At 41.8% G+C, this 27,951-nt stretch overlaps 1 protein-coding gene across 4 annotated transcripts in view; it reads right to left on the reverse strand.

The window, feature by feature from the left end:
• Positions 1-1,268: 1,268 nt before the first annotated feature.
• The window catches only part of LOC140739743 (GRAM domain-containing protein 2B), a 104,945-nt gene continuing 78,262 nt past the window's right edge, over positions 1,269-27,951 (reverse strand). For 3 of the 4 annotated variants that reach the window (XM_073068212.1, XM_073068213.1, XM_073068211.1), the window contains exons 3-12: positions 22,264-22,342; positions 20,956-21,025; positions 20,043-20,143; positions 19,225-19,323; positions 17,058-17,129; positions 16,024-16,098; positions 14,661-14,751; positions 9,949-10,048; positions 7,936-8,043; positions 1,269-3,824 (exon numbers count right to left, since the gene is read on the reverse strand). In XM_073068212.1, coding sequence (XP_072924313.1) covers positions 3,821-3,824; positions 7,936-8,043; positions 9,949-10,048; positions 14,661-14,751; positions 16,024-16,098; positions 17,058-17,129; positions 19,225-19,323; positions 20,043-20,143; positions 20,956-21,025; positions 22,264-22,342 — 799 coding nt within the window. In that variant the 3' untranslated portion in view covers positions 1,269-3,820. Of the gene's footprint in view, positions 3,825-7,935; positions 8,044-9,948; positions 10,049-12,129; positions 12,220-14,660; positions 14,752-16,023; positions 16,099-17,057; positions 17,130-19,224; positions 19,324-20,042; positions 20,144-20,955; positions 21,026-22,263; positions 22,343-27,951 lie in introns of all 4 variants that reach the window. The other variant, XM_073068214.1, reaches the window with a different exon arrangement.

Here is a 27,951-nt window from a genome sequence, read left to right on the forward strand (position 1 = left end):
TGGCAGACAGGAAACAGTAGGAATTAATGGGTCCCTTTCAGAATGGCAGGCAGAGACTAGTGGGGTACCACAAGGCTCGGTGCTGGGACCGCAACTGTTTACAATATACGTTAATGATTTAGATGAAGGGATTAAAAGTAACATTAGCAAATTTGCAAATGACACAAAGCTGGGTGGCAGTGTGAAATGTGAGGAGGATGTTATGAGAATGCAGGGTGACTTGGACAGGTTGGGTGAGTGGGCAGATGTATGGCAGATGCAGTTTAATGTGGATAAATGTGAGGTTATCCACTTTGGTGGTAAGAACAGGAAGGCAGATTACTATCTAAATGGAGTCGTTAGGAAAAGGGGAAGTACAACGAGATCTAGGTGTCCTTGTTCATCAGTCACTGAAAGTAAGCATGCAGGTACAGCAGGCAACGAAGAAAGCTAATGGCATGTTGGCCTTCATAACAAGGGGAGTTGAGTATAGGAGCAAAGAGGTCCTTCTACAGTTGTACAGGGCCCTGGTGAGACCCCACCTGGAGTATTGTGTTCAGTTTTGGTCTCCAAATTTGAGGAAGGACATTTTGTTATTGAGGGAGTGCAGCGTAGGTTCACGAGGTTAATTCCCAGGATGGTGGGACTATCATATGTTGAAAGATTGGAGCAATTGGGCTTGTATTCACTGGAATTTAGAAAGATGAGAGGAGATCTGATTGAAACATAAGATTATTAAGGGATTGGACATGCTAGAGGCAGGAAACATGTCCCCGATGTTGGGGGAGTCCAGAACCAGAGGCCACAGTTTAAGAATAAGGGGTAGGCCATCTAGATCGGAGTTGAGGAAAAACATTTTCACCCAGAGTGTTGTGGATCTATGGAATGCTCTGCCTCAGAATTCTCTGGATGCTTTTGAGAAAGAGTTAAATAGAGCTCTTAAAGATAGCGGAGTCAAGGGATATGGGGAGAAGGCAGGAATGGGGTACTGATTGTGGATGATCAGCCATAATCACAGTGAATGGTGTTGCTGGCTCGAAGGGCCGAATGGCCTACTCCTGCATCTATTGTCTATTATTTGATGACCCACCACTCCACGTATCCCAATGAACTCTTCATACAGCAACCTCTCCACCACCTTTTCCTGTTATTTCCACATTTTTCTGTAAACAAGCCATCCTCCTCCCTTATAAATGTCTGAACCAAACCACCAATTTGACATTAGGGCTTTCCATCATTGTCTGAAATTCAAATCAATCTTGCTAATTTAAAAAAAATCCAGAAAGAAGTAGTGCACAATTGTTTTTATTGTTGATAATTTCTCCAAGAAAATACCATTTCACAGAAATGGAACATAAATTAGTGCAGTTTCAATAAAATTGCTGCATCCTTTATAAACTTACACTATATACTCTTAAATCAAACAGAGCCCCATTATTAATGATTGCATTAACATTTGAAAATACTGTAAAATTGGAATAAAACACATAACAGAAGCAATGTTTGTGCTGTTTACCAAAGGCATTGTTGACCGTCAAGATGCTGAAGTAGGTGTTTTCCCAGCTCTTTTTGGTGGCTACTGCGAAGAGGGATTCTTCCCCTGCTCTCCTCACCCACAAGCAAACTTGCCACCCTTAGCTGACCCAGCACTCTAGACCAGCCAAAGGCAGATGACCCACAGCCCATCACTGGAGTATTACAAACTGTTAGAATTTTGTAGAGTACTAGGTTTGGATATCATTGTGCTAAAGCATGATCAAATTAATTAGATTTATTCTACTTGAGTTCCATTTTAAAATGCGAGAGGTTCTGTAGATGCTAGAAATCCTGAGCATCACGCGCAAAATGCTGCAGAACCCGGCAAGTCAGGCAGCATTTGTGAAAGGGACCACGAGTCTTGGCTCGAAACATGAACTTTTTTAGTGTTTCTTGCCCCTCTGGGCATTAAGGACCAGCAGTAGAATTGGAATGGCTGGATAAAATGGGCTTATGTTTGGATTAAGAGTGTTGAGGCAATGCTTTAGTTAGTGAAATAAATAAAGTTTATTCTTCATATACCTATACCTTCATTTTCAAAAATAAAAGTACATGCCCTTCAAAACTATCTTGGTGCTGGAAGGGGGATATTATGCTCATCATTTCTGAATAAAGAATTTATTTGTATTGTTTTCAGTCTTGACCTCCAAGCTCTCCTTTCTAATCACTGGTTAAAATCAAGATTTATCACTGGACTGAGGGAAAAATTATGAGTAAGGTACTGTGGCAATATTAGGTTGTTAGACCCGGTGAGATTAAGTATTGTGATCAAGATTTTTTTTACTTTTTTTTAGGGAAATTTCTGTTGGAGTTTATATTTATAAACTTGACTACATCACAAGTTAGCTTGCATCATATTTCCCCCCCAACACAATGAAGTTTATGCTGCAACCCAATGAAAAATTATCTTTAGTGTTATTTATTGTTCTTGCTTCATTTGTCCTTGCGAGGACCTAAAAAGAGCATGTCAACATTTCATACTTTATAGTCGTGTGAATTTACTTCTTGCTTCATCCTAATCGCTCTTAATTACTAAATGCCACAAAGCGTGGCTCCATTTTGTGCTAACAGTGAAACTTGAAATGCAGTCAATTTGTAATAAGCATTCTGTGTGGCAGATGACAAATTATATAAGTTGTTAATGGAGTGCAAGTCATTGTAAAGATGCCAGGAGACCTTTCTCTTTGGATTAAACCCATTGCATAGTTCCGTACATTTCCTTAGACTGCATTTCTAAATTTCAGAAGCTGCAGTAAGCCGTCAAGTTCCCAGTGAGGATGTTATGTCAATAGTAATATAATGTAATATAGATCATGGGGCATAATAGAATACTGTACACTCAAAGCGGCAAGATGAGCTGGAATTTCTTCACTAATTAATAAATATTTAGAGGCCTCTAACCCTGATAACTAAAAATGAGTATGAAGGTTTAGTTTAATAGATTTTTTTAAAAAACTTAAGGATTCCATGGTTGCAGGGTTTGAGTAGGAGAGAAATTTGGATATCAACTGTAAATTTAAAGGACAGAACAAGTTGAGGATTTTAAAAACAATTTTAAATTTAAAAAGTTTAAAACCCAAATTTGTTTCTTTCTGAAATCTAATGTATTGAACAAATTTGTACGATGTGTATAAACTTGATGAGCAGTGAATGTTGAGGAAAATTTAGTTTCTTCTTTGTAATTTGGTTGCATACATTTGTTTCTGTTGTTCAGTGGTTTTTTAACATATTTCTTTCATTCTAGTTTCAGATTGAGTATTGCATATATGAGTCACTTCAGAATTGAATTAAACTACACTTGCAATTCCCACTGCAGCAAACAAATTAACCAGGACTATTCTGCAGTCATTTATTTTCATCGTCACAATGAACTTGGGTAAACATATCTAAATTCAAATATACAGCTTAACTTCTATCTTCTACAGCACTGAGATCAAATCCCCAGCAGCACTAACTTTGCATAGTTGAGGTTTCCTTGTCCATGTAAACATTTTTCACAGTGGGAAACTTTCAAGATCTCCCTCCTCAAAAGTTCAAGGATTCCCCATGACGTTGTTTGTTGGTGCACTTCAGAAATTGGTCATGTAGCCTCAGACATCGTTTCAGATCACCTCAAGCAGACCTGAAATTCGCTCATTTTCCTTGAACCATCCAGTGCCACTTGCCTTAAAAATAGTAGACTATTCTTACAAATGGCTGTATTTAGTAAGTAGAGCTCCATTTTAAAAAAAAGTTATAAAGTCCACTGGTCATGTAGTTGAAGGGCCTCATCCTTAGGAGGCTTGGTCCAACTTCATGTTCTTTTCTACCTGCACAAAGCAAAGGTAAATAATAATGATCAGTTAAAGGGCATTCACTAATAGAACTCACTTTGACAGAAGTATAATCAGTAAGTTTGCAAAACATACAAAATCAGGAGGTATTGATAATGAAGCTTATTTTAGATGACAAAACCTTGTTACCCCTTCGCTTCTCCTCACCTGCCTGTCGTCTCCATCTGGTGCCCCTCTTCCTTCCCTTTCTTCTTTGATCCACTGTCCTATCAGATTCCTTATTCAACCCTCTACCTTTTCTACCAATCACCTATCCAGCTTCTTACTCCTTTCCACCTCCCCACCCATCTACCTTCCCCCTCACCTATCCAGCTTATACTCCTTCCACACCTCCCACCTTATTCTGGCTTCTTCCCCCATCCTTTCCAGTTCTGAAGAAGGGCCTTGGCCCAAAACGTTGGCTCTTTGTTCTTCTCCATAGATGCTACCTGACCTGCCGAGTTCCTCCAGCATTTTGTGTGTTACAAGATGATCAGTTAGGGAAGTGGATGAAGGAGTGGTAAATACAGATAAGTATGAGGCAATGCATTTTGGAAAGTCGAGCCGGCATAGAACGTGCACTATGAATGTAGGCCACTAGGGAGCACAATGGTATGGAAAGACTTGTGGGTGCAAGTGTACAGTTCACTGGAAGTGACAGCACAGGTACGGACTCCAGACGCTGGCTTTCATCTGTCAGGGCATTGAGTATAGGAGTTGGCACATTATGTCGTGGTTGTACAAGCCGTTGGTGAAGCCCCACTTGGAGTACTGTGTTCAGTTTTGCTTGCCTTGTTATAGGAAGGATGTGGTTAGACTGGAAAGAGTGCAGAAAAGATTTGAGGATGTTACCAGGACCAGAGAGCCAAGGTTGCCCATGTCAGGTCTTTATTTCTCAGAATGTAGGAGAATGAGGGGCAATCTTGCAGAAATATTTAAGGTTATGAGATGCTTAGATGAGGTGCATGATAAGTCTTTTCTCTAGGGGAAACTAGTGGGCATAGATTTAAGGCACGGGTACCAACCTTTTTAAATGCCATTGACCAATGCCATTAAGCACGGGGTCTGTGGACCCCAGGTTGGGAACTCCTGATTTAGGGTGAGAGGGATAGATTTTAAAGGGATCTGAGGGGCAACAAACAGCCAGAAGTGGTTGAAATAAGTACAGTGTCATTTAAACAGCACTTGGTTCACAGATATATGGGCTGAACATAGAAAATGTCACTAATTGGATAGGCACCATGGTCAGCATGGACTCGTTAGATTGAAAGTTCTGTATCATGCTATATTGCTCATAACTCAATGAAAATTGCATTTGATTCTGTAAAATATCTACCATTTAATACCTGTTAAAGAAACATAATTTAATATGCTCAAAATTAATACATTAAGTAGAACTTTTCATAAGCAACTCCATGCAGGGAGTGCCAGTGCTTGTTAATCTTTTATTCCCATTTATTATATCTGCTTGATTTCTTCTTTTATTATCTCTCTCTCATCCTTAACCTTAAAATAGAATGAAGCTCAGCCAGAATACAGTCCTAACACTGATTTTGTGTCCGTTGTTATAATGTTTATCTATAGCTAAGTTTCATTATTGGGTCAAAAGTTATAACTACCTCCAAGACAGAATTATGGAGCAGGCAATTTTTTTCAGAAAGCATGGATATTTGCCGAAATATTAAAATGATTAAAAAGATAAATGGTGTGAAATAAAGATGATAATGAGTTACATCTACACAATTGTTCAAAGCATAATCATTAGCTGAAATTAAGAGAAATAATGCAGATATGAAAAGGCTGAACTTTAAAACAACTGGGAATGCTTGTTATCTAAATAATTAATAACAAAAACACGAGATTCTGTAGATGCTGGTAGAACACAGCAGGCCAGGCAGCATCTATAGGGAGAAGCGATGTCGACGTTTCGGGCCGAGACCCTTCGTCAGGACTAACCGAAAGGAAAGATAGTAAGAGATTTGAAAGTAGTGGGGGGAGGGGGAAATGTGAAATGATAGGAGAAGACCGGAGGGGGTGGGATGAAGCTAAGAGCTGGAAAAGTGATTGGCGAAAGTGATACAGAGCTGGAGAAGGGAAAGGATCATGGGACGGGAGGCCTCAGGAAAAAGAAAGGAGGGGGGGAAGCACCAGAGGGAGATGGAGAACAGGCAAACAACTAAATATGTCAGGGATGGGGTAAGAAGGGGAGGAGGGGCATTAACGGAAGTTAGAGAAGTCAATGTTCATGCCATCAGGTTGGAGGCTACCCAGCCGGTATATAAGGTGGTGTTCCTCCAACCTGAGTTTGGATTCATTTTGACAATAGAGGAGGCCATGGATAGATATATCAGAATGGGAATGGGACGTGGAATTAAATGAATGGAGGTATTCTTCAGAACAGTTGCCCAACCCAAAAGCAGACAAGACAATATCATGAACAAAAATTGGCAGTGTTGTTGAGACAGCAAGGAAGATTGCCCAAGATTACACCAGGATATAGATCAGTTGAGCAGAGCACTGGCAGATGGAACTCAATCCGGAAGTCATATAGGAATAGGACGTGTACAGTAAAAGGAATGTTGATGAACAGAGAGGAGCCTTGTGCTTCAATTCTATTTTCCCTGGAAGTGGCAACAGGCCAAGAGTGCTAAAGGCATATGGCATGCTAGATTGCATGCTTTATGAGGCATTGATCAGACTACACTTGGAGTACTGTGAGCAGTTTTGAGCCAATTAACTAAGAAAAGCTATGCTGGCATTGGAGAGGGTCCAGAGGAGGTGCACAAGAATCATTCCAGGAATGAAAGTGTTAATGTATGAGAAGTGTGTGATGGCTCTGGGCCAGTACTTGATGGAGTTTAGAAGATCAAGGGGAATTCAACCTATTGAATGTTGAAAGGCCTAGATAGAGTGAATGTGGGGAGAAGATGTTTCCGACAGTGGGTGAGTCTAGGACCAGAGGGCACAGCCTCAGAATAGAGGGACATCCATTCAGAACAGTTATGAGGAGGAATGTCTTTAGCCAGAGGATGGAAAATGTGTGGAATTCATTGCCAAGGATTGGTGTGGAGGTCAAGTCATTGTGTATATTTAAAGCGGAGGTTGATAGGTTCTTGATTACTCGGTGTCAAAGGTCATGGGGAGAAAACAAGATAATGGGGTTGAGAAGGATAATAAATCAGCCAAGATGGAGCAGCAGAGGAGCCTCGATGGACTGAATGGCCTAATTTTGTTCTTGGGTCTAGCTTTCATAGGTAAAGGTACCAAATGTAAGAGTTGGGGTGAGGTGTTGAAACTTTACAAAACTACGGTTAAACAGTACTTTACAGGGTAAGATTGTGCTGGGAAGAGTGAAGAAACCTTTTCCAGAATATTGCCTGGATTGGAAGACTTTGGTTGGGGGGGGGGGGGGAGGGGGAGGGGGAGGAGGAAGTTGAGAGGTGATATGATAAAAATAAGATTGAGAATAATAGATAGTGAACATTTTTTCCTCATGTAGGGGCATCAAAAACAAGACGGTAAAGATTTAAGGCGAGGGGAAGAAAAGAGCTTCTAGGGGAAGCAGAGGGATTTGTTTTGCCTAGACATCGGTTGATGCCTAGACATCGGTTGATACCTAGTCAACAAAATGGTGTTCAGAATACTGAAGTCCATCCACTTGGGCTTCCTGCTTACTCTTTGAAGTTGATTAGTCAAATTCATTTGCTCCTGTTTTTTTTCCTAAATAAGACAAACCGTCCACAGAGCTGACAGCAAAGGTATTTCCTTGTCTCCAGACAACTTTTATGCACGTATTTTCACTTAATTCAGCTTTAAGCAGTTGTACCTTTGCATCAAAAAATCTTAATTCAACAGAAATCCTACAAAATCCAAAGCTAATATTGCATCTGTTCAGTAGTAATGCCTTGCAGGTGTAGCTTGGACAGTTTCAGCTTCTCAAGCATCTAACCTTAACCAATAGGCACATTCAGACACATTTTATGCTGCCGCACAAGCTGTGTGCTGCATTCTACTACAAAATCCATTACTATATCACCAGTTTCCACGTTACACGTCTAGCAGCAGTGAGAGAGGAAGAGCTTCTAACCTTGTCAACTTCTGCGCTTACCTGCTTTGTGTATGAATTTCTGGCCAGGCTCCCATGGACATCAGCTGCTCCTCAAGGGCTACAATTCTGAGGCCAATGTACCCTGAGGAAATCAGCAACAGTAGCACCCTGAAAAAAGGAAGCAAGGGATCGACATTAAAACTCAGTTTCCTGCAAACATTCAAATCATTTATTGAACTTTATATAACTAAATCACTTTTACAGGTGTTATTCTCCATGCAAACACGGAACAGCATATTCTATAATGATGGTCATAATGATTACCTGCATGTAATGTTATTAAACATTTGAGACATTTCTGGTTGAGACAGATACACATCAATTTCAATATTTGTCAGAAGCACATGGATAGGGTTTTAGTGTGCTTATGGACTAAACAATGGCAAATGGGACAAGCTTGGACAATACCATGAACTGGCGAGCACGAGTTGGGCCAAAGGGCCTGTTTCCATGCTGAACCGCGTACAAATGCATCATTCATTGGAAGTGACACCATAGGTAGAGACTCAGTACACTGGCTTTCATCTGTCAGGGCACTGAGTAGAAGAGTTGGCACATTACGTTGCAGTTACACAAGCTGCTGGTGAAGTCGCACTTTGAGTACTGTGTTCAGTTTTGTTTGCCCTGTTATGGCAAGGATGTGGTTAAACTGAAAAGAGTACAGAAAAGATTTGAGATGTTACCAGGACCAGAGAGCCTGAGTTATAAGGAAAGGTTGCCCAAATCAGGTCTTTACTGCTTAGAATATAGGAGAATGAGGGGCAATCTTGCAGAAATATTTAAGGTTATGAGACGCTTAGATGAGGTGGATGGCAAGTCTTTTCTCTAGGGGAAACTAGTGGGCATAGACATTGGGTGAGAGGGATAGAGAGATATAGATCTAAAAGGAAGCTGAGGGACAATGAGCTGACAGAAGAAGTGGTTGAGGCAAGTACAATATCATTTAAACAGCACTTGGGTAGGGACATGGAAGGCAACAAATAAACACAAGGATAATTGTCCCACTGCTTGCATACTGATGTTCTAATCATTGTTACTACACTGTCGGTGGTTACGGAGCACAGAACAGGTCCCTCGGAGTAGTACACCAGATTAGCAGGCAAGGAAGAAAATGCCAGTCCACCCTCCATTTGATCTTTCTTTTGGGATAGAAATTGCAATTCCGTTTAAAAAGAAAGAAGCCCAAATCAAGACTTGGAGCCTAATATACACTTAGTGGCCACTTTATTAGCTACAAAAGTGGAGCCCGGTGTGGTCTTCTGCTGCTGTAGCCTATCCAGTTCAAAGTTTGATGTGTTGTGCATTCAGAGATGCTCTTCTGCACACCACTGTTGTAATGTATGGTTATTTGAGTTACTGTTGCCTTCCTGTCAGGTTGACCCAGTCTGGACGTTCTCCTCTGACCCCTCTCATTAACAAGACTTTTATGCCTACAAAACTACCACTCACTGGATTTTTTTTTTTTTCCACCATTCTGTAAACTCTAGAGACTGTTGTGCGTGAAAATCCCAGGAGATCAGCAGCATCTGAGATACTCAAACCACCCCATCTGGCACCAACAAACATTCTACAGTCAAAGTCACTTAGATCACATTTCTTCCCCAGTGTGATATTTGGTCTGAACAACATCTGAACCTCTTGAACATGTCTGCATTCTTTCATCCATTAAGTTGCTGCCACATGATTAGCTGATTAGATATTTGCATTATCAACCAAGAGTACAGGTCTACCTAATACAATGGCCACCGAGTGTATACTCAATAGGATTTGTATCTCGAAGGTCTTAAACCAGAAGTAGGTAGTACTTTGACTTCCTGGCAAAACACTGCTGTGAACCTAGGCACTGGCTAGTTTTGGGTAGTTAGTCTGCAGTTTGTGGTAGGAGGAATAGAATCCACTGAATTAAGATATTTTGGTAATATTCTGAGAGATTTTTTTAAGTCAAAAATGTTGTAGGACCTCTTAACCTTCAAAGCTAAAGTATAGCTAGAGATTTGTGTGTGAAATACATACAGTAGGATGTAGATGATGATGAGTGTATTAAAAGCAGTCAATTCGTGAAAAGCATCAAAGAATTTCATTTTCTTCATCACTCTGGTAAACCAGGAATTGCCTGTAAGAGGGCAGATAAAAGCACCATTAAATTTTCTTAGAGAAGCAATTTTTTTTTTGCAAAACAAGCTTTCATTGGAAACAGGGTTTTAATTTAAAGTAAACTCGCATGAATTGTCCAGTTTTCCTTTATATCCAAAGCTTAAAAGTCAATTTATTACCAATATGTCACCATATGCTACTGAGATTTCTTGTTGGCATTCACAGTGGAACCAAGAAATACAATAGAATTAATGAAAAACTATACACAAAGACTGAAACAGCCAATGTGCAAAAGCAGAAACTGTAAATACAAATAAATTAGTAATAATAAACAGTATTGAGGACATGGTTTGTAGAGTCCTTGAAAGTGAGTCCATAGGTTCTGAAATCAGTTTGGCATTGAAGTGAAGCAAATTATCCATGCAGGTTCAGGAATCTGATGGTTGAAGGGTAATAACTGTTCCTGAACCTGGTGGTGTGGGACCCAAGGCTTCTGTAGCTCCTTCCTGATGGCAGCAGTGCGAAGAGAGCATGGCCTGCACGGTGGGGGATCCTCGATGCTGCTTTCCTTGTGAATATGCTCAATGGTAGGGGGCAGTGCGCATTGTCTATCCTTGAGAAGGCAATGGACAGCCAGTTGCAATACTGCCTAATACCTCACGGCAGACAGCCACTACTTTGACATGACAAATCAATCCCAGAGTATAAATGTAGATTTGTATTCCAGATTGGTAAAAGTGGAACTCAACTAAAACAAGAAAAGAATATTCTAGAAGTACTCAGGAAAACAGAGCGCGCTCAGCCAGCGCCACAGTAAACTTTCACCTGACCTGTCACTAGTTCTCATAAAAGTCATAACCCTGGACACTGAATCCCTGCACTTGGTTGAACACAAAGGAACAAAATGTTTAAGTACATTTTACACTAGAAGGGAAGAACCAGGCATGTTACAGGAATGCTCCAAAATAGAATGAGCAGTTCTGCAGCTTAATAATTGGAATCAGGTTGGCCTGGTGGCCGAACACTTTAATTCCAATTCCGACATGTCAACCCATGGCCTCCTCTTGACCCAAGAGAGGCCACCCTCGGAGTGGAGAAGCAACACCTTGTATTCGCTCTGGGTACCCTCCAACCTGATGACATGAATATTGATTTCTCCTTCTAATTAACAGATTCCCCTTCCCCACCTCCATTCCCCATCTGATCTTTTACTACTTGTCACCTGCCTATTATTTCCCACAGGGTCCCCGCCTCCTCCCTTCTATTGTCCACTCTCCTCTCCTATCAGATCCTTTCTTCTCCACCAACCAGGCTTTGCCAATCACCTTCCAGCTAGCCTCTTTACCCTCCCCCCTCCCCACCTTTTTATTCAGGTATCTTCCCCCCCTTCTGTCCTGAAGAAGGGTCTCGGCATTAAACATCAAATGTTCACTCTTTTCCATAGATGCTGCCTGACCTGCTGAATCCGTCCAGCCTTTCGTGTGTGTGTGTGTTGTGCAGAATCAGCTTTTCTTTAAATCACTGACAACCACCGTGAAATTTGTTTTGCAGTAGCAGTACACTGAAACGACAAATTCACAGAATTTGAAGGGCGCTACTGCAGTGAGTGTGATGCCATTGCAGCTCGAGGCTGTCGGAGTTCGGAGTCCAGTTCTGGAACTGTCCGTAAGCTCTCTCCGTGACCGTGTGGGCTCCCTCTGGGTGCTCCAGTTTCCTCCCAGAGTCTGAAGACGTATCGGTTAGTAGGTTAATTGGTCATTGTAATTTGTCCTGTGATTAGGCTCGGGTTGGGCTGTTGGGTCGAAAGGGCCTGTTCCACGCTGTGCCTCTACCAATAAATCCATGGCAGGGCCTCGGTGTCAGCCGGGCCCGAGAGTGAATGTTGAAACCAATTGTTTTCCATACCCATCTGCTAATATTTAGTGAAACATTTGCACTAAATGATGGAGTGGACTAAGGGAGTAAGAATAATGATTTTCATTGCCACTAGGGCACAGAGAGGTGGTGGCTAGGCTAAACTGAGCATCTTTCTGTACGAGTAACAAGTGAGCATCCCACTTTGCTGCCATTATATCAGCAGATGCAGTAAATAACCTTTACCTTTGCTGTGCAAAGTTTCTTCAATAGGTCGATCTCCCTGTCCTTTGATCTCATTACAAAGAGCCTTAATTCTGGTTACGTCGGCAGAATCTGTGCAAAGCCACGGGAAGAAAGACTATGTAGTCAGGAATAATTTGCAAATGACCCAAATTATTTTAAATGGAGCTACTGAATGCACAGCAAGTTTGGCAGTATCCATAAAGGTAGCATGAAATTTTCAGAACTAGGAACTTACGCAGGAACAGAGAGCGCAAGGAAATACAGACACATCAGAAGGACTCAATATTCAAAGGTAAATGGGATGGCTTAGAGGGCCATGGTTCATTGAGGCTGTAGCGTGCATCTCTAATAGCCTCTGACAACCAAGTCTAGCTACTGTGGCTAGTGGAACAGTTTCTACTGGCAGGTTACTGGTGCCTTAGAACTCCGATCTCAGCTCCCTGCCTATTTGTGGCTATACCCACTCATGGGGAAGGCTTCAGAAATAGACCAAGGAACAGTCCGGAGCTGGAGTCGCTAAATGTGGTGAACTAGATATACCTGTCTGACTGCTCCTGTGGCTCCTCCCACAGACCCCCCCCTGCTGACTGCTCCTGTGGCTCCTCCCACAGACCCCCCCCTGCTGACTGCTCCTGTGGCTCCTCCCACAGACCCCTGCTGACTGCTCCTGTGGCTCCTCCCACAGACCCCTGCTGACTCCTCCCACAGACCCCCCCCTGCTGACTGCTCCTGTGGCTCCTCCCACTGACCCCCCCTGCTGACTGCTCCTGTGGCTCCTCCCACAGACCCCTGCTGACTGCTCCTGTGGCTCCTCCCACAGACCCCCTGCTGACTGCTCCTGTGGCTCCTCCCACAGACCCCTGCTGACTGCTCCTGTGGCTCCTCCCACAGACCCCTGCTGACTGCTCCTGTGGCTCCTCCCACTGACCCCCTGCTGACTGCTCCTGTGGCTCCTCCCACAGACCCCCTGCTGACAGCTCCTGTGGCTCCTCCCACAGACCCACTGCTCCTGTGGCTCCTCCCACAGACCCCTGCTGACTCCTCCCACAGACCCCCTGCTGACTGCTCCTGTGGCTCCTCCCACAGACCCCCTGCTGACTGCTCCTGTGGCTCCTCCCACAGACCCCCTGCTGACTGCTCCTGTGGCTCCTCCCACAGACCCCTGTATAAAGGCGACTGTGGGCTGCTGCTCTCCCTCATTTTCCCCAGGATGTAGTGCTGTTTATTCTTCCAGTCAATAAAAGCCGATATCTCACTTCCTAAGTCTCAGCGTGAGTTATTGATGGTGCATCACTAAGGCAGTCCGAAGTTGAGTTCTATGCTGGCTGGTAACTCCTGCGACGCTGTTGGAGCCAAACTAACAGTCTCTGCTGCCCCTTTGGGTTCCTCGGCCGACAGACAGGAGGGAGCCTGCCTCGAGGGTAACAGATTGCTCTGTGTCATACTGGCTTGCATGTAGGTAGGCAGCTATGATACACTATTCATCGTCAACCCCAACCAACGGAGACCTCAACGGTGACCATGGGTTTGTTAAACAAATGGTTTTTTAAAACCAGTGGTGCTTCCGCTGCCCCCCCCCCCCCACACACACAGTTTTAATAAGTTTTGTCTTCAAAATCATACTGATGAAGTGGAAGGCAAACATCCTGAGTGCAATTAAACTATACACTCAAAGGCCAATTTATTTGGTACCTCCTGTATTTAATAAAGTGGCCACTGACTGTACATTCATGGTCTTCTGCTGCTGTAGCCCATCCACTTCAAGGTTCGATGTGTTGTGCCTTCAGAGATGCTCTTCTGCGCAGCACTGTTGTAACGTGTGGTTATGGTGCTACTGCTGCCTTCCTGACAGCTTGAACCAGTCTGGCCGTTCACCCCTCAACTCTCTCATCTACGACTCATTTTCAAACACAGAACTGCCATTCACTAGATGTAAACACAAGTCAGTCTGCAAATGCTGGAAATGCAGAGTCACACACACACAATGCTAGAGGAACTCAGCAGGTCAGGCAGCGTCTACAGCGAGGAATAAACAGATGACGTTTCAGGCAGAGGCCCTTCACCAGGAGCTCACGCACAACAGTCTCTCCCAACGTGGGGTCCACAGACCCCCTGGTTAGTAGGTGTCTATGGCATTAAAAAACGTTGGGAATCACAGCTCTTGAGTTTACAGAAAGTGGCACAATAAAACGAAATCTTCCAGTGACCAGCAATGCTGTGGACAAAAACACCTTGTGTCAGAACAGTTCACGCTGACAGGAAGACACCAGTAACATGCTTTACAACAGTGGTGTACAGACATATCGAATGCACAACATATCGAACCTTGAAGTGGACAGGTTACAGCAGCAGAAGGCCATAAATACACCCAATAAAGTGGCCACTTTATTGAGTAAGAAGTACCAACTGAAAAGGTCCCTGTGTGGAGCTGCACTGGGACATTAATACAACTTCCGAGCCAGAACAGGCATTCTGTGACAATAGCATCACGTTTGGTCCCTACATTATAAATGGATTTTAGTGCTGCTTACTTGCAGTGGACACTGGTTGTTCTGAATCCTGAATGCAGTCAACAGTGTCCAGTTCTTGGCTATCGTCTTCGAGGCTAGATTGATTCAGTTCCTTTTGGGTGGAAAGACAAAAACATTGTTAACTGGAATCCATTATTCACATGTAGATAAAACCTCAGGTTACAGATAATTGTGAGTAACAGTTGCAAGACCACAAAGGATTAAGACACAGCAACATCGTGGCTCAACATCACTGAAAAATTATCTGGGTATAAAACTCTGAGTATATTTAAAGCAGTGGTTGATAAGTTTTTGATTCATAGGGGCACTAAAAAGTTAAGGGGTAAGGCAGGAGGATGGCAATGAGAGGGTTAATTAATCAGCCACAGTGGAATGGCAGAACAGACTCAATAGGCCAAATGGCTTAATTCTGATCATATGTAATAACATCTTTTTGTCTTTTATTTTCATGTTTTTTTATTCCAAAATTCAAAGTAAATTTATTAAAGTATGTATACGTCACTATACAAAACCCCGAGGTTCATTTTTTGTGAGCATACTCAATAAATCCGTAGAATAATCAATGAAAGGCCGCACCAACTTGGCCATTCAATGAGTGTGTAAAAGACAATGAACTGCTATTACAAAAATAACAAAGGAATAAACAAACAAACAAATATTGACAGCCTGAGATGAAGAGTCCTTGAAAGTCAGTGGGAACATTTCAATGACGGGGCAAAAGAAGCTGAGTGAAGTTATCTCCTTTGGTTCAAGAGCAGGATGGTTGAGGGCTAATAATTGTTTCTGAACCTCGTGGTGCGAGTCCTGAGGTCCTGTACCGTCTTCCTGGTGGCAGTAGCAGGTCCTAAGTGGTGGGGTTCCTGATGATGGGTGCAGCTTTCCTGCGACAGCGTTTCGTGCAGATGTGCTCAATGGTGGGGAGGGCTTCATCTGTGATGTCTTTTGTAGGATTTTCTGTTCAAGGACATTGGTGCTTCCATACCAATCTATGACGCAACCAGTCAATATACTCTCCACCACACATCCACAGAGGTTTGTTGGAGTTTCAGATGTGTGCTGAATCTTTGCAAACTCCTGAAGTCACTGCCGTGCTTTTTTCATAATGACACTTACATGAGAATCCTCTAAATTCCTCGGTGTTATAATTTCAAAGTTGCTGACCCCCTCTCCACTTCTGATCCTCTGATGAGGACTGGCTTACGGACCTCCGGTTTCCCTCTCCCAGTATCAATAATCAGCTCCTTGTTTGCACTCTACCCCACTGTAAAGCACTTTGAACTACATCAACCGTTTGAAAAATCCTTTATAAATAAATTATTTATTATGGTCTTACATTACACTAAATTGTTGTATATATTCTCACCTGTAATATTTTAGTTTCCGCATCGTAATCGGTTTCAGGTATTGAAGCTTGAGGACTAATTGAGGGACTTGCAGTCTGAAAAGACAGTAGCACAACTGTATAAATACAAGATCAGTTTTAGTTTGCATTATGGTACATGATGCGAACACTGATCTGGATTCATGTACACCAGGATGCTGTGAAATTCCTTACTCGTGTGAAGCTCAGTAACAGTGAACTTGGTCATAATAAACAGTGACAAGTGCAAAACAACAATGTGCAAATCTTGTGTGTTGGAAACTATTTTTTAAAATTTGTACATTTTAACAAACTCGTGCATTTTTCCACAGTATGTGGTGGTCCATCCCCACTCACTGGCAGAAAGCGGTATAGCAGCTAAACCAACAGTTTATCATTGGCTAAGTATTAGCAAATTCACCCATGTGATGGTAATTGTTTTAATTATGTGCCCTACTAACAAATTCATTCCTATCTACTGAATTTTCTTTCTTATTTATAAGTGATGTGCTTTTCAAAAGCGCAATCTTTTATTCCTTTGTCTTACACCCGTAAGCATTAATTCCCCTCTTAGTATAAATTCTCAGCTCTATTTAGTTTGCTTAGAAATTGTATGTTTGTTTGTCTCTAAAATAAATTGAAATCTTGAAAATAAGACTGCTCGCCATTTTTGACTCCCAGAAGACCCCCCAAGGATCAGAAACTGAACAGAGATCCAACATATGCAGTCTAACATGGTGGAAACAAAAATGCTAAAGTCACAGAATAACTGAGGGAGCTAAAATTAGGAGTCAGAGAACACAACTCTCCTACGATAGCATTTTCTCCCACATTCCAAAGACAATGAATAGGTTAACTGGACAAATGGGTGTAATTTGGCAGATCGTATTCATTGGGTCGGAAGGGCCTGTTACTGTGCTGTAGCACTAAATAAAACTGTGACAGCACCTCCTGGAAGGGGGATGAGAAAGAGGCAATTATGTCACTTTTCTCCAATAGCAAAAGTTTTAAAAAATAAATACCAACCGGAAACTTACCTCCAGATGCGGGCAAACTGACTTCAGAACTTTAAAAGTCAAGTCCCTTGATCTCAGTGATCCAAACAAATGCTAAGGGAAAGAAAAGTCAAAATACAATTACTTCTCTGTAAACCATTGTTGCAATCCCACATTATAAACTAGGATTTAAATAAAACCAAACTATAATACATTTAATAATCAGATTTATATAAAGCCCGACGCAAATGCCTTGTCATTTCACTGTATAATTGAAACCTCACAACAGAAGTTGATGAGAGGTATCTTCTACGTCACCACATGACACATGCCTGTGTTGACACTGCTCTTAGCCGACAATAGCCTCATCCTCTGGCTGCCACCGACCATGGACCAGAGAGTACCCAGTGGGTTAGCAAGGGTGTTGCTTATTGTGTGTGACAGTTGGCAATGTGTCTTTGCACCTTGACCCTGTAGTAACGCTGTCTCATTTGGCTGCATTCATGTCTGGTTAAACGGTAATTAAACTTGAATTGAACTGAAGTGTTTCTGCAAGCTCCCAACTCAAAATGAACATGAAGTCAAGCATCTGTTTTAAAAAAATGTTGAGTGTCCGTGAACATTTCACAAGAGTGACCCAACAAAGAAAAGCTCGAAGTATGAAGGGTGTTCGATGGCTTTGGGTTTGTATTCAATGGGCTTAAGGAAAATGAGTAGGGTGATCTCATTAAAACCTACTGAAAAATCTGATAGACTGGACATGGACAGGATCTGGGGAACAGCCTTCAAATAAAGGGATATCCCATTAACAATGAGATGAGGAGGAATTTCTTTAGCTAGAGGGAATTCATTGCCACAGAGGCTGCAAAAGCCAAGGTATTGGGCATATTTAAAGCAGGAATTAATAGGTTCTTAATTGGTAAGGAGATTAAGGATTATGGGGAAAATGGAATTGAAAATATGTATTTTTTAAATCATCCATGACTAAATCGTGAACAGGCTTGATAGGCCAAATGGTCTCATTATGCTATTATCTTATGAAGATCTGTGAACAAGTGGTACAGGTAGCAGAGCTGCTGCCTCATAGTGCCAGAGACTCGGGTGTAATCCCATCCTCTGGTGTTGTCTGTGAGGAGTTTAATACCTGGGTCTCTTCTCACATCCCACAAACAGGTTAGTCAGTTAAATAACCACTGCAAGTTGCCCCTATTGTGTAGGTGAGTGGTAGAATGGGGGGGGGGGTGGTCAATAAGAATGTGACAAGAGTAAAAAGTATGGGTTTGTAAGCTTAGCGTTAGAGGATGATTAATGGTCAGTGTAGATTTAGTAACACACACAAAATGCTGGAGGAGCTCAGCAGGTTGGGTAGCATCTATGGAAAAGAGTAAACAGTCGATGTTTCTTCATCAGGACTGGATGAAGGGTCTCAGCCCAAAGCGTTGACTGTTTACTCTTTCCCAGAGATGCTGCCTGGCCTGCTGAGCTCCCCCAGCGTTACGTTTGCATGCGTTTTGCACCAGCCTAGCTTCCATGTTGTTTCATTCTATGATTAACACCAACAGCTTCAGCAAGTGTTTAACCTATGGACAGCATCCCATCAAGTCAGTACACCATCTGCTCTGGAGGGTCCCATTCTTCATTCAGGACCCAAGCACCCAGCAGAAGACCATTTCAGTGGGGCCCCAGAAACGCGTACGGAAAGATTACAATTAACAAAAGACTTAGGCTATTATGACAATGGTCTTAACAGGATGCAAGCTTTAGAAAGAGAGAAGTCTTGTACCAAAGCACAATTAAACTCAAAAACTATTTCAGTCAAAACTGATAGTGTCATGTTAGCCTAGCAGTTAGCAGCTCAGGGTGTTCTGGAGTTCAGAGTTCAATTCCTTCGTCCTCTGCGTGAGGTTTGTACATTATTCTCGTGATCACATGGGTTTCCTCCAGGTGCTCCGATTTCCTTCCACAATCGAAAGGCATACTGGTTAACATAGACATAGAAATCTTCAGCACATTACAGGCCCTTCGGCCCACAATGTTGTGCCGACCACGGTAGGTTAATTGTCCCGTGATTAGTCTGGGGTTGAACATGTGGGTTGCTGGCTGACCCAGCTCACTGGGCTGGAAGGGCCTGTTCTGCGCGGTCTCTCTAGATAAAATAATTAAACTCAAGAGACCATTTCAGTCAAAACGTATTCTGGGGAAGACTTGCCTTCTCTCCTTCTGACGTTTTGATACATAGGGCACTGGGAACAACGAAGGCTATGTTCTGCTTCTTCAGCACAACCACATCGGTGACTGGAACAACAAGCTGAACGGAAAGACAAATTAAAGGTTAGATGATGCCTCCTCTGCTCCTTAATCCACTTCACGTCCATGCCCAGTCAATTCTTCCTTTACATCCCATCTGAAACCATATACAAAATCTAGGGTGTCCAAGACTTTCTCAGAGTGCTGTATATTGACTGTGCTTTGCACCTTGGCCCCAGGGGAATCCTGTTCTGTTCAGGAGTATACATGCATACGGCTGAATGACAGTTACACTTGATACTTCAGATATTCAGCATTTGCAGACTTTTGACTTTTAATATATTTTATACTAATTACGCAAATATAATTGCAGTAATAACTTTCACTTTTCTCAAATAAATTAATTGCTATTGAAACCCGAGGCACCTCTCAAAACCCATGAAGCGTATTTTGAATAATCACCCTTTGTTACAAGGTATTTGTCATTATTTTGCATACTTGAAGCCACCGTCTTTCAAAGTCCAACCCTACGTCCCAGCCGTGAGAGGCAGAAACCAGTAAGGCCAATGGACAAGGCTCTGGTGAAGCTGTATTAGCCAATCCCCTGCCCTGTACAGTGGCTGCAATGGATTGCAGAAACATTGATGAACTCCAACCAGACCATGGGTTTCAGAGGAAATTGGAGATGGGAGGTCATCAATGGCTTATGCTTCACTGGGAGCTAAGTATGTATTTGAAGCTACTATAGAATGAAATAAGGCTTCTGAAAAACAAACATACCTTGGTTTCCTTTAGAATGCTGCTATAGAAACAAATATAATTGTCTGTCACATACATCTTGCCATGGTATGGAACTTCCTTATGCAAGGCACATTTAAAGCCTGTTAGGAAACACAAAACCTAATTACTTAACTGATTAAAAAGACCTTCAAAATCTATGATACAAAATTCATCAGCTCTAATTTCAGATCTTAGAATGCTATTAAAATTCAGATAAAATTTAGAATCCACTCTATTACAAGTAGTTGTGGAGAGTTATTTTTTCCCCACCAGCACAAGCAGTGATCTTCACCGAAAACATCTACACCCAGTGGTCACTTTATTAGGTACACTTGTTGTTCAATGCAAGTATCTAATCAGCCAATCATGTGGCAGCAACTCAATGCATTAAAGCTTGCAGACATGGTCAAGAGGTTCAGTTGATGTTCAAACCAAACGTCAGAATGGGGAAGAAAGGTGATCCAAGTGACTTTGACCATGGAATGATTGTTGGTGCCAGACGGGGTGGTTTGAGGATCTCAGAAACTGCTGACCTCCTGGGATTTTCATGCACAACAGTTTCTAGAGTTTACAGAGAATAGTGTGAAAAACAAAAAAAAAGCATCCAGTGGGTGGCAGTTCTGTGGGCAAAAATACCCTATTAATGAGAGAGGTCAGAGGAGAATGGCCAAATTGGTTCAAGCTGACAGGAAGGCGACAATAACTCAAATAACCATATGTTACAACAGTGGGCGTAGAGGAGTGTCTTTGAACGCACAACATGTCAAAACTTGAAGAGGTGGGCTACAGCAGCCGAAGACCATGCTGGGTTCCACTCTTACACATAATAAAGTAGCCACTGAGTATCTGACACAACAGCGACACGTCGCCACATAAGACTAGAAAACTCCAGCCTTTATACGCAAAAACTTACTGTCAATCACATTCTCAGTTTCAGGAAGGTCTTTAAACTGTTTGTGCAATGTGGCATTGGACTTGCTAATCTGGGGGGAAAAAGAAGAATCAAGTTTGCAAATGGAAACATTTTTACATGGATCAAAAAAAGAGAAAGTGCACCACTTTTGGAAGTTTGCCATCCTTATGCACAGAACTTCTAAATGACAAATAAAAAATCCAAGTTGAAACATTCAGGAAAGGTCAAGTGAGCTAGAGCTTCGCTTTGGAATGAAGGAAGATGAAGAGATGACCTGATAGAGGTGTATAAGAGGCAAACATACATTTTATATGTTATATGAGGACTGGATGTCCTGCTCACTTAAGGAAGGTGAAGTGTCTCTCTCATAGCCTCTCCTTTCCAGGTGCAGTGATCATCGCAGACCCACTGCTTGGCTTGCCACGCAGGAGATCACTCGCCTATGGCCTCTCCTACACTTCTGTGCCCATAGCACGGGGTCCCTGTTCTCAGAGTTTGCTATGTCATGCTGCGGCTGAGCGTCCAGCAATACAACTAGGTGGGCAGGCCGGGCTCATCAGCCTCGGGTGGCAGCCAGCCTAGGAGAAGGACAACTCCAGTTCCAAACCCAGGTAGATGGGACCCATTAGCCTTGCCAGACAGTCTGTCTAGGAGAAGGAAAACTCCAATACTTAACCTACAACCTTGCAATCGCTCAGTTGTCGCAGGTCATGGTGCCATTGTGGGACATCCTCTAGCCTAAACAGTGGGAATCAGCATCAGCTCACCGATCCTCACTATAAACCTACACAGCGCAGACAGGAAGGAATAAACTAAGACCATTCAGAACTCTTCAGCTCACTGCAGTTTCAAGCATTCAGACTTAGAGATGCCAGAAACATTCAGGAATGAACATGAAATGATTTCACTACTTCAACTAGTTGGGAACTACGAAGAATTTGACGGTATCCAAGTGGGGATTGGCAATACATTTCCAAGGGGGAGATCCGTCATCAGAATGACTGTAGTAGTTTAAGGTGGCTTATCTTCTCAGAAGCAAGTAGGGAGGTTGTCCTTGACTGTAATACAACCAGAAAACTCTGCCATTTGCCACTAAGATTCTGATTTATTTAGCTTCATTGTTCGAACAAGGTGATTTAGTCTGGAAAACTCACTTGGCAATCTTTGTCTATAAATAATGAAAGGCACTTTTTATTATTCTGGGTATTTGACAATACTTATGTAATTGTAACTTGTGTAGTACTTCATTGATAATTTGTTTAATAAATTGCAGTTTGTGAAGTAGTTTAATATGAATTAATTCCTTACAGAAGTAGAGAAGCTTAGTTTTCGTCCGGCGTATGACTCCTCTTCATTTTTTACGTCGGAAATGTCAATGGTCGATAACCTGAATAAGGCAACAAATACATTGCATTAGCAACCAGTCTTTCCTGGCTTGGTTAAACTCCAAATAAAGATAAAGCATGGTATTAGCGCACATTCATCTAAAATCTTTGGATGTGCCCAGCCAATCCCGGGAGGAGCACTGTACAGAGGAATCTAGTTATTCTGCAGGTATCATTAAAAAAATGGAACATACACAAAGCGCTGGATGAACACAGCAGGTCAGGCAGCATCTATGGAAATGAATAAACAGTCGATATTTCGGGTCAAGACCCTTCTTCAGGACTGGAAAGGAAGGGAGAAAACGCCAGAATAAAATGGTTGGGGGAGGGGAGGAGGAGAGCTAGAAGGCGATAGGTGAAGCCAGGCGGGTAGAAAAGATAAAGGGCTGGAGAAAAGGGATTTTGATTGGAGAGGAGAGCGGACTATAGGAGAAAGGGAAGGAGGAGGTGACCCAGGGGAAGTGATAGGCAGGTGAGAAGAGTTTAAAGGTCAGAGTGGGCAATAGAATAACCGGGGGGGGGGGGGGGGGGGTTAAGAAAATATTTTTAACAGAAGGAGAAATTGACATTCATGGCATCAGGTTGGAGGCTACGCCAACGGAATAGAAGGTGTTGTTCCTTCCACCGATGGTGGCCTCAACATGGCACAAGAGGAGGCCGTGGCCCAGCATGTCAGAACGGAAATGGGAACTGGAATTAAAACGTTGGGCCACCGGGAAGTTCCGCTTTAGGTGGATGGAGCGCAGGTTCTCGACAAAACTGCCCGCCAATTTATGACGGGTGTTACCAATGCAGAGGAGGCTGTATCAGGAGCATCGAACACAATAGCTGGCCCCAGCAGATTTGCAGGTGAAGAAAAGGTAGCGTACAAATGCAGCGAGTGGCTAGGATGACACGGTGGCCTTTGTTGTAAGACAGTCAGCGATCTTATCAATCACACATGCTGTGGACACTGTCTGGAGATCCAAGATCCGTATGCTCCACGACCGCTGGACTATGTGTGTAAATGTAGGAGGGGACTATGTTGAAAAATCAACGTGCTAGGTTTTCTAAAATTGACTCCTTCTACCTTGGGCCACAAACTTAACAATCACCCCTCGTATAATACATACAGGAAACGTGGCAGGGTTGGACTGCTCCCACTCATGAAAAATAGTTGTAAGATTAGAGAGGGTGATCATTTTAAACTGAAATGTTTTGGAATTCCTCCCAGAGGGTGGCTAATCTCTGGAATTCCCTACCCTAGAGGGTCAGAAAGACTAAATCTTTGAGGGTATTTAGAGAGAAATGGTAACTTTTTGAAAGATCAGAAAACTTGGGAAACTGGCTGTTAAGAAGAGATGAGGCGTAGAGTATATTTGATCAAACTGAAGAGCAGGCTTATGTGGCTGAGTGGCATAACCATACTTTTATAATTTCTTATAAAATTGATTTTGTCTTTAAGCAAGAATTGACAAAATTAAGATCAAATCTTTGCATCTCAACATTAACATTATTGTACAGAATTTGTTATGCTTTGTCACCAAACAAATTTTGTCATCAAATTATGTTGTGGAAATAACATTTTGTTCGGATGTATTTGGACTGAGGCAAGTTTCTAAAGCGATCTTTTCTGATCTTTTCATGCACATCGAATCATGGAATCAGAATGTTCTAACATATTTGGCCCAAATCTGCAATAGACACTGTCTGACCTGAGTGTAGATTTGGTCAAAATACCAATATAACAGATCAGAATGCGGGCAACTATGCTATTCAAGGTTGTTCTTCTGTACAAAGCAGAACAAAATAATTGAAAGTACAACAGGTGTCTGATCTCTTATGTTGTAGAAGGATAATTTGATGGAGGCTCATTGTCCTGAAATAATAACTGCTTTTCTCACAGACCACTGCCTGATTTGATGAGCATCTCTGGCATTTACTGTTTCAATTCAGTCCTTTATTAGCCAGTTATGCTCTTATCAGTCGATCAGTATTTTTTTTAAAAAGCAGATACAATCTTGCTCCCCTCCAACCTGTTCCACCATTATAAAGTTAATGGCTGATCTGACTCCACTCCCATCTTTCCGGTTAACTTTTGAGCTCCTTGCTTATCAAGAATCAATCAACCCCACCTGATGAAATTGGTCATGTACATCGAAACATACAGTGATATGTATTGTTTCAACAACGAACACAGCCCAAACAGGTGCTGAGACAGCCCACGCATTGCTACGCTTCTGGCGCCAACACAGCATGCCGACAACTTATTAACCCCAGCCCGCATTCTTTTGGAATGTGTAAGGAACCCAGAGCCCTGGGGTAAACCCACGAGGATACAGGGAGAACGTACAAATTCCTCACAAATGGCAATGGGAATTGAACCTTAAACTTCCAGCTGCTGGTGCCACAAAGTGTAACACTAACTGCTGTGGTACCGTGTTACCCATAGCATTCAAAGACTTGAGGAAGGGCATTCTAAACACTTAAGAAGATTGCATCCCATCTTTGTCTCAGAATCGGGTTTAATATCACTGACATATGTCATGAAATGTGTTGTTTTGTGGCAACAGTACAATGCAATACATAATTTTAAAAATCTATAAACTACAATAAATATATTAACTTTTATATTAAATAAGCAGTAGAAAAAGAGAGCAAAGAAAACAGTGAGATAGTCATGGGTTCAATGTCCATTCAGAAACCTGATGACAGAGGGGAAGAAGCTGTTCCTAAAACATTGAGTTTGTCTTCAGGCTCCTGATGGTAGCAATGAAAAGAGGGAATGTCCTGGGTGATGAAGGTCCCTAATAATGGATGTCCCATTTAGAGGCAATGCCTTTTGAAGATGTCCTTGATGGGAAGGCTAGTGTACATGCAGCTGGCTGATTGCACCTTTTCCAGTCCTGTGCACCAGCCCTTTCATACCAGACAGTGGTGAAACCAATTAGAACACTCTCCATGTTAAACCTGTAGAAATCTGTGATGTATCAAATCTCTTCTTCTTTCTTTATCAATATTTTTAATTTTAAAAACATATATATAAAAACAAGAGAATTATCGCAAGTATCTATAATCAATAACAATTCATATAAAAGGTAGAATAAACATTATCAAGATCATACATAGTATTAATCTAATAGTATTATCAAGATCATACATAGTATTAATCTAATAGTATATAATAAAATGATAATTGATTCTCCTCTTATCATTCCATGAAAAGAAGAAAAAGATAAAGAAACTTTTATAATTTTTATATACTTAAAAAAACCCACTAAACAAAACAAAAAGAAAAAGAGGAAAAAAAAAGGAACTGGGCAGCTCATACTGAGAGAACTGTAAAAGCAAGAATAAAGAGAAACTTTCTGATCAAATTCAAAGTTCCAAGAAAGTAACTGGAAGAGCAATATATCAAACAATATGAAAATATTGAATGAAAGGTCACCAGGTTTTTTCAAATTTAAAGGATGTCCGACTTCCTATTTTCTCTAAACTTAGACAGGGCAGAATGGAGGTAAGCCAATAAAAAACAGTAGGCAGATTAGAGTCCTTCCATTTAAGCAAAATGGCTCTCCTAGCCAATAAGGTTGTAAAAGCTATCATCCGTTTAGCGGAAACAGGAATGTATCCTGCTTCAGGTTGAGTGATCCCAAAAATTGCTGTAAGTAAATTTGGTTGAAGGTCCAAATTCAAGACTTTTGATAAAGCTTTAAAGACATCTTTCCAAAAATTATCTATCTTGATACAAGACCAAAACATGTGTGTTAAAGTAGCCACCTCAATAATACTTCTGTTGCAAATAGGATTAATATTAGAAAAGATACGGGCTAATTTATCCTTTGACATATGCGCCCATACCAAATCTCAAACCCACGATGAAATATAGCCGCTGTTGTGCTTTCTTTATAATTACATCAATTTGTTGGGCCCAGAAAAAATCTTCAGAGATGTTGACACCCAGGACCTTGAAACTGCTCACCCTTTCCACTGCTGATCCCTGAAAGAGAACTGGTGTGTGTTCCCTCGACTCCCAGAGGGCGATTCCCTTTCCCACATCAGCCCCATTAACACCCATTAGGATCTTATGATTCAATCAAACCTCCTTGCTCTCTTCTAAACTCTAATGGAAGACTGGGATCTCCAACCTTTCCTTATAAGACTAATACCTGGAATGAATGAGTCGTTTCATATTGCCAAAGACTCAAAGCAAATCTCCACAGATGTACTGTGCAGAGCATTGTGACTGGTTGCATCACCACATGATATGGAGACACCAATGTAAAGGATGAGAAAAAGCTGCAGAGGGAGACACCATCCATCACTAAGGATTATCCAGGACATGCCCTCCTCTCATTACTATCATCAGGGAGGAGGCACAGGAGCCTGAAGACACTCACTCAATATTTAGGAACAACTTCTTCCCCTTCACCATCAGATTTCAGAATGGACAATGAACCCATGAACACTACCTCACATTTTGCACTAACTTTTTTAAAATATAATTCTCTATTGCAACTTACAGTATTTTTTTAATGTATTACACAGTACTGCTACCTCAAAACAACAACTTTCATGACTTACGTCAGTGATAGTGAACTTGATTCTGTTGCTGGTCAATCACACCGATACTCTTTACTCACATCCCTGTAAAGATTTCCTTTACAAATACATTTCCCAGTTTGTTTTGAAACTAATCCACAGCTCATTTAGTCAGTATATTCCAAATCATGAATTGTTCAACTGTGTTAGCTCCGTTGATCATTACTGTAATATATTTGTAGTATTACTTTTACAACTAGCTGGTAGAATGTATTGTGATGCACAAGCCAATTCATGAATCAACTTTTACTCCATTTTTGTTGTAGAAGGATTCAAGATTGGTTAACGTTACTGTCATGTGAACAAAGTGACTGGAGAGACACAGCAGGTAGATATGAAGCAGTCTCCTTATTTGATAAAATGATACACAGCAGACATCATACTGAGACCCTTTTGGAGGAAGAGCCCTGCTTGACCCAACACTACACGTTCTATGTGCTCAAGATCAAAATGATAATTCCATATTTACAATGCGTCCACAATGCTTCCTTTGAACTACACACAACCTTCACATTTCCCTCCGCACCCACACTACAAACACACAAATTAATTTTAAATCAGCACTGTCTGGTCTTTCAGTTAATGGTGATTCACGGCTCTTAGGAACCCACTGTTCAGAGCTGCATTTTAAATTTAATCTGCAGTCCATATTCAGATCTGAAGATTGGTGGCTGAAGTTAGTTGCTGAACTTATTTGCTGTATGTGCTAACCCCCAAAACGCCCTGACAGTATTATTTCCTGTACTCTCAAAAGTGTAAAGGAGAACAAAATAATTGTTACTCCAGATCCAATGCAGCACAAAAAAAAAACACAATAAAGGTAAAGAGCACAATATCGGGTGGTACGGTAGCATAGTTGTGAGAACAATGCTTTATAGTACTAGTGATCCGGGTTCAATTCCCACCTGCTGCCCGTAAGGAGTTCGTATGTTCTCCCTGTGGCCGCATGGCTTTCCTCTGGGTGCTCCAGTTTTCTCCCACTGGTTTGTAGGTCAATAGGTCATTGGAAATAGTCCTGTGATTAGGCTAG

This window comes from Hemitrygon akajei, chromosome 16, assembly GCF_048418815.1.
Source record: "Hemitrygon akajei chromosome 16, sHemAka1.3, whole genome shotgun sequence".
In the NCBI taxonomy this organism is placed as follows: Eukaryota; Metazoa; Chordata; class Chondrichthyes; order Myliobatiformes; family Dasyatidae; genus Hemitrygon; species Hemitrygon akajei.